The 10,908-nt window shown below is 26.8% G+C and overlaps 1 protein-coding gene across 2 annotated transcripts; it reads left to right on the plus strand.

Moving 5' to 3' along the window:
* Positions 1–26: 26 nt before the first annotated feature.
* On the plus strand, positions 27–8,478 carry LOC112688993 (serine/threonine-protein kinase 26). 2 transcript variants are annotated; one of them, XM_025562467.1, is made up of 10 exons: positions 27–857; positions 5,181–5,405; positions 5,477–5,642; positions 5,700–5,857; positions 5,925–6,110; positions 6,169–6,314; positions 6,389–6,599; positions 6,994–7,194; positions 7,817–8,010; positions 8,072–8,478. In XM_025562467.1, exons 1-10 carry the CDS (start codon positions 819–821, stop codon positions 8,082–8,084), a joined length of 1,539 nt encoding a protein of 512 aa, XP_025418252.1. In that variant the 5' UTR covers positions 27–818; the 3' UTR covers positions 8,085–8,478. The 2 variants fall into 2 exon arrangements, with proteins under 2 accessions (XP_025418252.1, XP_025418253.1); XM_025562468.1 differs by having other exon boundaries at positions 29–845.
* Positions 8,479–10,908: the final 2,430 nt, after the last annotated feature.

Genomic DNA, 10,908 nt, shown 5'->3' on the forward strand with positions numbered 1-10,908 from the left:
GCGTAGGTAATAGTTATTGCCCCCCCCTCCACCCTCCGACCGCTGCCGCCGCCGTTGCCGCGTACACGGCACGGTAACGATAATCGCGATCGCTATCAAAACCGGAGTAAGGTGAATTACGTAAAAAAAATAAAAATAAAATAAAATCCATCGCGCGAATGGTATTCATTTATTTTTTTTTCTTCCCTCTTCTCTTCCCCCTCGTAGCGTACCGTCGTAACGCGTAACGTGTGTCGTACACACACGCAACGAACGCGACGTCGTCAGTGTCCCGTCGCCGTGTCCGTCTCGTTAGCCGTCCGTTTCGCGCGTTCGCCCGGCTCCGTCGGTCGCGCGTTTCTTCCGTTCTCTCACCTACCCCCCGTTCGCGTCGCAACGACTACGTCCGCCGACGGTCCGCCCGCGAGCGTATCGACCACCGCGACACCCCGGACGGTACGGCGTCCAACGACCTGCTCGCCCGCCGCTCATACGTGTCAACCGGACACAACACCAAAGTGCCGCGGCGGTCGGAGTCGGCAAATGCTCGTCACCCGCACGGCGACAGCACCAGACGGCCGATAGGACCACCAGCAGCCGCCGCCGCCGCCGCCGCCGCGGGTCCGTGCCGACTCGGATAATGTGGTCGGGCCGTCGGTGGCAAATCGACGACGTCCACATCGCCGCCGCCGCCACTACAACCGCCGCCGTGACATCGACGTCGTCGACGAACATCTCGGGACGACATTCGCTGTCCGCGCGTCACGGCCGGCACGCTCGATAACGCGACCAACAGCCGATACGTACATCGAAAGACAATTGTCATCGCCGTTGCCCACATGACAAAAGCGATGGCTTTCAACGAGGTGAGTGTTGGTGTACGTTCGATTAGATCGAGTTCATTATTCCGTGTTACCGTTGTCATGATGTCCCATTGGTTAACCCAAATTCTAATGAATGTACCATACAGTTGCAATGGTCACAAATGATCCCATCCTCCGACCATAATTACTTACCAATTCTTATAAGTCAGTTATTCTTTTGTGCGTAGTTTGTTTGTATTATTATTATCATCCCATGAATAGAAATATTTACTTATAACTTCTTACAATATGATAATTAATAATATCAATACAACAAAACCAAATGAATAACAACATTTATCTGTCAATGTTTACTTTGCATTTTTTTATCAGAAAACTACTAACAAATCAAATTATAGATTTCTTATATTTTTGAAGTTCTATCTTCCTTTTGAATAAGAATTTTTCTTAAATTTATTTTACCCATGTAATAATCTTTGGTACCTGTATGATTTAACAATTATTAATAATTTTCAAAATGCATATACAAAGTTAGATAATGATTCATTATAGCCAATTAAAATATAATTTGTATACACATAGTCTATAAATGTTTTTGATTATACGCAGCTGATGTATTAATACATAGTTACATTTTTTGAACTTGTATTTTATTGAATACAATTTTAATATAAGTGTTTACTCAATTAGTCTAACAAATAAAATTGTAATATTTTTATTAATTTGACACAGTTAAATTAGTACCGTAATTCAATTTATTTTGTAACCTGTACCTACCATTAAGAATTATTTATACTTTCAAAATGACTTATTTTTTAAACATTTAAACCCTATGTAGTTATACTTTAATTGGTTTTACTTAATTTCCCTAGGATTGGAATAATAGTGAAGATATTATAATTTAAAATTAGAAGCATGTTAAATAATTTCTTACATCATCATTAAGTTTAAATAAATAGTTTAGAATTTAAAATTAATCATATAATGATCAACATTTTATTATAAAAATGCCTGATTACCTTAGTCCAATTTATGATTTATTTTATTATTCAATTAAATAACTAATTTGGTAAGAATACAATGTATTACTAAATTCTATTTTTTTATGATTAATCAATCACTTGTTTAGTAATAAAACAATTTCATTAATTAGTTACATAATAATTACTAGAAAAATATATATAAATAATTTTGTGAGAACATACATACTTATAAGAGTATGTTTGTTAGAAAATGAAATGTTCCTTATTGATTTCTTATATAATGTAATATCAACACAATTAAATGACTGGTAAGGGTAATGCAGAGGGTAACGTGAGTGTTCTATTGAATCAAGGTCATTTGATGTATTTTAGTTCTCTAATACTACTTATATTAATAAAAACAATTGATTTTCCTTCTCTATACATTTATTTATTCTTAGAAATGCCCTTGAAAGACCACATGACTTGTCACTAATAGTATTATTTATAAATAAAACAATATTTTTTAAAGAAATAAACCTTTTTTTTTTTTTTTATAATTTTACTTATATTACCATATATTTATTTTGTCTCTTTAAAACTAATCTATAGAAAACTTAAGTTAAATACTAATTTAAAAAAAAATGTAAGGAGCCTTAAGATTTTGCATTATGACATTTGATTAATAACAGATTATTAAATTTTAATGCATATTATCTCGTACATGACCTATGGTTTGTTAAAATTATATAATAAACATTTAAATTATTAATTTACATACTGTGGTTTATTGTTCTACAATACTTCAGTTATAATATTTTGGAAAGTTGAATATCTAATTTTTAATTAAACATTCATTGGAAACTGTCAACTGTTCAAACAGTTAAATTTATTCCAATTATAAAAGCTATTTAATTTTTAAATATTATTTCTAATCAACTGATAGTTATTATTATTTTTTTAATTTCTTATTCATAATAATAAGAATATGATAATTGAATAATCTATTTTTAAATATATGTTTTTTTTTCTGAATATCTAGAACAATGGTTCTCAATAGGGGCGATATCGCCTCCCAGTGGGCGGTGAAGTATCACTGGGGAGCATTGAACTATTTTTGGGCGGTAGGGGAGCAGTGAACTAGTTTTTGGTGGTAGAGAGGCGGCAAGCGTGTTCACGCAATAACGTTGTACATGATGTGACCTAAAAAAAATTCATACTTGATAATCCATATAATAACTATTAGTTACTAATAGGTACTATATGTTGAGCAATACACAATAACATATCTTTCATTGTTGATAAATTTATTATCTTTATTATTTTAGCGATTGTGCTTAGACATTGTATTTTATTATAAGTAGGTACCTATATTAACCAACCTTTTAGTAAACCGTCTGATTAGACCCGCGCGTGTTGTATTAGTTTTCTTTATTATACTCGTATTATTCAGTCTGTTAAAAATGTGTTTTTTTAAAAAAAAATTACTACAAAAATACATGGGTTAATATCTACAAAAACAATAAAAGCAATTTTTATTTGATTTTGAAATCTTTTTTAAAAGTAATATATATTCTAAAAAATCTAAAAAATGTATTTATTACTAAAAAAATAAAATTGATAAATTATTAAGTTTTTTCAATTGTTTAATTTAATTAATTTATTAGTACTATAATTAAAAAAATATGAAAAATAAAACATAAATGAAAACATTAGTTATGAGATAATTATTCAATTTTTTTTTCAAATTTTCCAAATCATTAACTTCTTTCCAATCTCTCAACCCATACCATTAATTATAGAATTTTCACAAAGGGGGGGCGTTAAAGAATTGATTCCTACTCAAGGGGGCGGTAACATAAAAAATGTTGAGAAACACTGATCTAGAATAAAAAGTAAATCAATTCAACTAATTATTAATTTTAAAATTTAATATAATTTAATTTAATTTTCAATTCTTTCATAATAATTTTAAATAATTATTAATGATTAGGGCTGGGATTTTAATTCTCTAAAAAAAAAATGCAAAAATGCTCTGAAAATCATAAAAATGAGTAACATTTTTTATTTATTATAGTTTAAAAATGATATTATAAAAATTATGTTACCAAATATATTTAATTACATTTATTTAACATAATAATAACAAAATAGGTACTTATTAGTCTAATATTTACATTTTATATAACTTTATTTAAATTAAATTAATTTCATAAGTTGCAGTTATGATCATTGTTGGACTCTTGTAAATAAAAAAATTTATTAAGGTCGGTTTCCACTTGTCATGTTTTATATCCAAGACCATGTCCGGGGGTCACTGATATAAATTCTGACATTACAGTATATTGTCAAAGTATGCGTTTTATAGATTTACATTTTAATATTGAAAATGGATTCAGACATGGCGGATGCCGTGCTTTTAGTTTGTGGACTTTTAGCTAATGTGAATAAACAACAAATTTTGTCTAGTAAAATAAAAATAAAATAAAATTTTGGGTTTGGCAATGTATTTCTAAACAAAATAAGTTTGATATATCTAATATGTTACTACAAAACTTCTAATGTCGAGTATATATTTACAAATTTCATTGTCGTATCATAAATCACTTTTTTACAGACATTTTTAATAAATATATTATTATATTATTTAATTACAATAATATTATATAACACTATCAACTTTAACTTCAAGTGCAATGAATTATTGATTAATTGTTACTGCAGTTATATTTATTATTGGATGGAATTTCGTTCGATAATTTTGATACATGTCCATGGCACCACGGATACGATAATTCTATTTTTGATAAAATAGATAGGTACATAAATATTATGCTCGTATTTATTAGTTAATTAATTTAATAAATTACATACTAAACGTGCAAGTTTTGAGCGAACAAATGTCGAAACACTTAATGAAATACTATAATATTTAAGAATTTATAGATAATTTTGAAAAATGCTCTAAAAACTTGATAATAAATAATAATAAATAGCAATATATGCCCTAAAAATGCATTTGAAGTTAAGTTTGTCATAAAATGCAAAATAAAAACTTAATATAATTAATCAGTTCTACTTAAAATACATTTTTTTCTTACAGACCTATGTGTTGAGACATCAGAAAAAGATGCATTTGCATAAAAATCCAAACCCTATTTATGATATAATTCTAGTCCCAAAATAATTATTTATTTTCATAATTCTTGATACTTAACTTAAATAATTATTTAAGTAGTATTTATGTATTTTAACTATAAGAATATAACTTATAATTAACTATATAACTACTGTATTAAAATTGTGTAGTAAATATTTAACTTAAAACTTCCTTCTCAAATTATAATAATTTATTTATATTATATTATATTTGAATTAAATAATTATATATAAAAGTTAATTTGTAATTTTATAGAAAGTTGACCCAGAGCTTATATTCACCAAACAAGAACGTATTGGTAAAGGCTCATTTGGTGAAGTCTTCAAAGGAATTGATAACAGAACACAACAAATTGTGGCTATTAAAATAATTGATTTAGAAGAGGCTGAAGATGAAATTGAAGATATTCAACAAGAAATTATGGTTTTATCTCAGTGTGATAGTCCTTTTGTTACCAAATACTTTGGTTCCTATCTCAAAGTGAGTGAATTATTGAGTTATATAATAAATGTATTTTTAAATAGTTACAAGTAATGACTGCTTTAATATAGGGCACTAAACTTTGGATTATCATGGAATATCTTGGCGGTGGATCAGCTCTTGATTTAATGAAAGCTGGTAATTTTGAAGAGATGCATATTGCCATTATACTGAGAGAAGTTTTAAAAGGTCTTGATTATTTACATTGCGAACGAAAATTACATAGAGATATTAAAGGTAATTATTTTGCTTAGGAAACAATGTTGTATATTAATTTAAAATTTTGATTTACAGCGGCAAATGTATTGTTAAGTGAAATTGGAGATGTCAAATTGGCTGATTTTGGTGTTGCTGGCCAGTTGACAAACACAACTAGTAAAAGAAACACATTTGTTGGTACACCATTTTGGATGGCTCCTGAAGTTATCAAACAATCTGCTTATGATTCCAAGGTTTATTCAATTTTTATAATACTATGTCTTTAGATAAAAGTTAATGAGTATATATTTTATTCTATAGGCGGATATTTGGTCTTTAGGAATAACTGCTATAGAATTAGCCAAAGGTGAACCGCCTAACTCTGAATTGCATCCAATGAGAGTATTATTTTTGATTCCAAAAAATAATCCTCCTCAATTGACAGGGAACTATACTAAACAATTTAAAGAATTTGTGGAGGCATGTTTAAATAAAGACCCTGAAAATGTGAGCATTATTTTAATTAAAATTATTTTTATACTAAAAATGTGAATACATATTTCAGAGACCAACTGCTAAAGAACTATTAAAATTTCCATTTATCAGAAAAGCCAAGAAAAGTTCATATCTGGTCGATCTCATTGACCGTTATAAAAAATGGAAATCACAGCGTAACGAAGAAAGCGAGACAGAGTCTGAAAATTCAGATGTGTAAATATTCATGCGTTTTTATATTTTTGTTTTAATAAATACACTTCTCTTACTATATGTATATTTTATTTTAGGGAAGACTCAGGTAAAACTGACAGTGATCTAGATGAACCATGGATCATGACTGTTAGAGGTCCAAATTCTATGAAGCCCTTAAAGAATTCCACTGCTGAATCAAGTTCTTTTGCCTCATTGCAGTTACTATCAAAGAAAACTCAACAAAATGGATCACTGCAATCATCTAAAAAATCATCCAGCCAGAAATCCAATATTGTCGAATCAAATGTAAGCATTATCATTGATTTTAAAATAAAAATAACTTTACTATTTTAACTATTTAATACTATTATAAATTATGGTTTTAATAAATAATATTTTTCATAGTTAAAATTATATTGTATTACATTTTTCAATCGTAAAATTTTTATTTATTACTTAAGTAATCTAAGTACTGTGTCTATTACATAACATGATATAAATAAGGTATATCATACAGTAATTGACTCATTTAAATAATTAACTACATTGTTAATTTTAGCTATTTTTTTGACTAAAGTATTATAAATTACATTTATAACTTAATTATCTGTTTATCTTCATTATGATTGATTTTGTTCACATTGTACTATTATTACAATAAAAAAAATCTAACTATTTTTACTCATGTTTTTAAAATTAGTTGATTGTTACTCATGTCCATGGCTCTAAGAATCCGGACAAACGTAATTCCAAAGAAATTGAACCAAAACGCAGTATTCCTCGTACACTAGAACACACTGATAACAAAAAGCAAGTTCATCCTAAAACTAGCCAGAACCATAATAACTCCTCATGTTGGTCACCATGTCTTTCATTGTTAATTTTTCCTCTAATATCTGAGGTAAGTCAATATCAGTGGTACATGTAATATATGTTATACTTATGACTTAAATTAGTAGATTATTATGAATATGTGGAATCGATGAAACTCTGTTGGAATCACTTTCAGTGATATGCACCAAAATGGTCTAAATGTTGATATGTTACTTTTAATAGTAAAATTATAATATTAAAAATCAACTAACAGTGAAATTTCATTTAGTTAAACATTTATTCCTTCTTAAATAAATTAAGAACCGTTTTGTGTTTTTTATGCAAAATAAAATACATCCTATATAGGGAGTATAGTTATAGTGATATAAATGTTTTCATGAATGATTTTCATTTATAATCATAGTTTATCTTATTATAATAAGTAAAATAACTAAAAAATAATTAATGGCAATTAAGTATAATCACAATTTTTGAATATTAATAATTAAAATCTAAAAAATGAATAATAACAGTACATGATTTCCTTATCAATTTATGTTAAAAACATATTGTGTACGGTCAAAATTTATTAATTGAAATTGTATACATCAACACTCATTGATGTCTGTTAAAATTAACAACTGCATATACACAAAATATTTTATCTTTACAAATAATAAATCTAAAATCTTCTATTTTTTTTTTTTCAGTTACAAAAGAGGTATCGTTATAAAAACGATATGTCCTATAAGATAGATGCTATTGAAGAGTTGAAAAATTCCTTTGAGTTAGCTGAACGTGCTAGTCCAGGCATTAGCGATCAGTTTCTGAGAGAAATGATACACAAATTACTCCCATCGTTATCTGAACAAAGGATATCCAGTATGCTAGATCATATGATTAGGTATTATTAATTTACCTTTTTTTTTAGTGCTCCAAATGTTCAATATTTGTTTGTTTTACAGAGACAAACACTGATGACAGTTGAACATATTTTCTTTACACATTATTTTGTTATAGTATTTTCATAAATATCCTCTAGCCAATCAGTTTTAATAAGACAATAATAATAATTACTTTACCTTTCTAATTATTATTGTTTAATTTTTTTTCATTTTGTGTTATATTGTGAGTTTTGAAAACTTGATTATTTTTTTTGTTTATAATTTGAATTGTTGTATGATTTATGTGTCATAAATTTATTTAATTCAGATCCTAAATATTGTGTACGTATCGTAGGGTATTTGTGTTAAATCTTGTACGGGCTGCTTGAATAGTTAAACAACGAACCCTCAGATTTAACACTTTATTATTAATAATATTATATTTATTTTTTTTAAACAATGTTAAGCATATATTATATAAAAATAATGTTGAAAATATTTAGATTATTAATGAGATTATTTTTGTAATGTTCAGAGTAATTAAATTGAAAGAAATTAAAAATGCTATTTATTTTTTACAAAGAAAAAAAAGCTATAGGTATTTTCTGTACTGCCCACAATCAATACTATTGTTGTTAAATATTTCTTCATTAATTTTAAAATTATAATAACAATACAATTTATATTAATTGTTTTTAACACAGTATTTAATTTATTAAAATTGTATTATCACCCAATTGTTCGTAACATCTTCATTGTTATTCTATTATATTATAATATTTGTAAAACGACCCACAACACTTGTTACTGTTTGTACATCCACACTAATATTATAATTATTTAAGCTAAGAACTGTGCGTTAACAAAAATTGTGTTGTTTCACTTTGAAAAATATTTACAGCATTATCATTAAAATACCAATACTTTGATATTGACCGAAATTATATTTGTAAAATTTATTTCTCAACATAATGATTTCCCTTAATATGTGAAACATTATCGCAATGGAAAGCTTAAGGTATCTAAACCAGTCTTTTATCAAGGTATGTTTAGGAATACTTACGAGCAGCTATTTTTACTATTTCAAAATAATTTGAAATTATTCAAGAAGTCTAAGTTTATCGTACTGTTGTGTTGTTTCGAGTAATAAGAGTAAAAAACTTCACTTGGAATAGTTTATGAGAGAAAGAAACCTCAACACATTCAATGGTATATATGATACAATGGATAAAATATCTATAAAGTTGATTGGTAAAACTTTTTTCAAGCTGATGCATCGATTTAGTTCACATCTTTAAACATCATTAAACTCTTTTAATTGTTATGTTAAAACAATTGTGAATAACGTTGATCGTTTCCAATTAGTTGTCACCATGTAATTTGGTGTGCTACAAATTTTCTATATATATTCATTACCAGTGGTTTTTCATTTCAGCATATTTCTCTCAATGGATTTGCTTTCATTATTTGTGTTGTTAGGTTTTTTTTTTCACTATAAACAGTAGTAAACAATAAGTATATTCAATTCAATGATCAATAATATATGATTAATTAAAAATTAAAAAAAAAAGGATATTTTATTTAAAATACTTGTAGTTGAACTTGCCAAGAGTTTGCTATCAATTTGATTCGCAATCGAATAGAAAACTTCAAACAATATAATTTGGAGTTATGTGAACATATAAACAGCAGTGCTAATTATTATTCATATTCATATTGCCTGTGCACAAAGCGCATCATATTATTATTTGTCATCCTAGAACAACGATTTCTAGAAAACAATAAATAATTGATCCTAGCTGATCGCTGTATTACTGAAATGAATGATGAAAATGTTAAAACACTTTATTTAGGTTGTCCCAAACATTAATTTTCCATCAATAATATATTAGAGCACAAAATAAATATATAATTAATTACATCAATACTTATCAATATTACCAACAGTTGTAAATATATAGTAACAATAATCTATCAAATACAATGTGTCGTACAGTTGGAATCGTAATAATAAAATCAATGTTTCAATAAGCTCGGCGTTTCAGTTATTTAAAATATAAATATCACAAATTGCAATTATGAACAATACATGTTAATGGCTGTTAAAAATTGTGGTGGTGTTTCACCCCGATAACAAAAATAAATATTCTTTTTGGTTTTCGCTATCATAAAATAATGTAAAAAATTTAACTACATCTTATAGTCTAAAATGTCACATAAAAATCTTTCATATTATAATAAACATATTTGTTAATTTTAAGGATAAAATTTAAATTAAACAACTTACAAAATAATAATGTGGGCTTGCTGTGAAAAATTAACAATGGCAAATTTTGTAATTCCAAATAGGAACGTCATTTAATATTTCAATAATATTATTCAGTAACTTCAATTACTTTAAATAATAAAAATTAATTTTTTGTTCTTGTCGGTAAATTTTCTCAATATACCAATTAACAAATGTTAATAGTAAACAATGGCTTTGTTAAATTTAATAGCTATACTAAAAATCAAAATAAATTAATGCACCATTATAACTTAAAGTGACTATTTATAGCTAACTGATGATGTTATACACTAAAAAACGTAAAACTAAATAAACATGATATGCATTTAAAAATAATTATGAAATTTTAAATTATTGTAAGTTGCATCACATTAAAAAAAAAAAAAATAAATAAATAAATAACATATAAAAATCACAACATTAGTTACACTCAAAATATTAATACAAAATCGTTTCAAATAAAAAAGTTATGCAGGTTATTTAACTATAGAAATTTTATAAAAAAAAAACATAACACCCATTTTTAGCTTTTAAAGTTCACATCATTAAAATTTTAAAAAAAATTAGCTTAAAATCAACTTAAAAATAATAAGTAATGATAACTCAAAAATAAATAACACAATAATAAACA

This window comes from Sipha flava, unplaced genomic scaffold (genome assembly GCF_003268045.1).
Source record: "Sipha flava isolate LNK unplaced genomic scaffold, YSA_version1 41_pilon_pilon, whole genome shotgun sequence".
Lineage (NCBI taxonomy): Eukaryota > Metazoa > Arthropoda > Insecta > Hemiptera > Aphididae > Sipha > Sipha flava.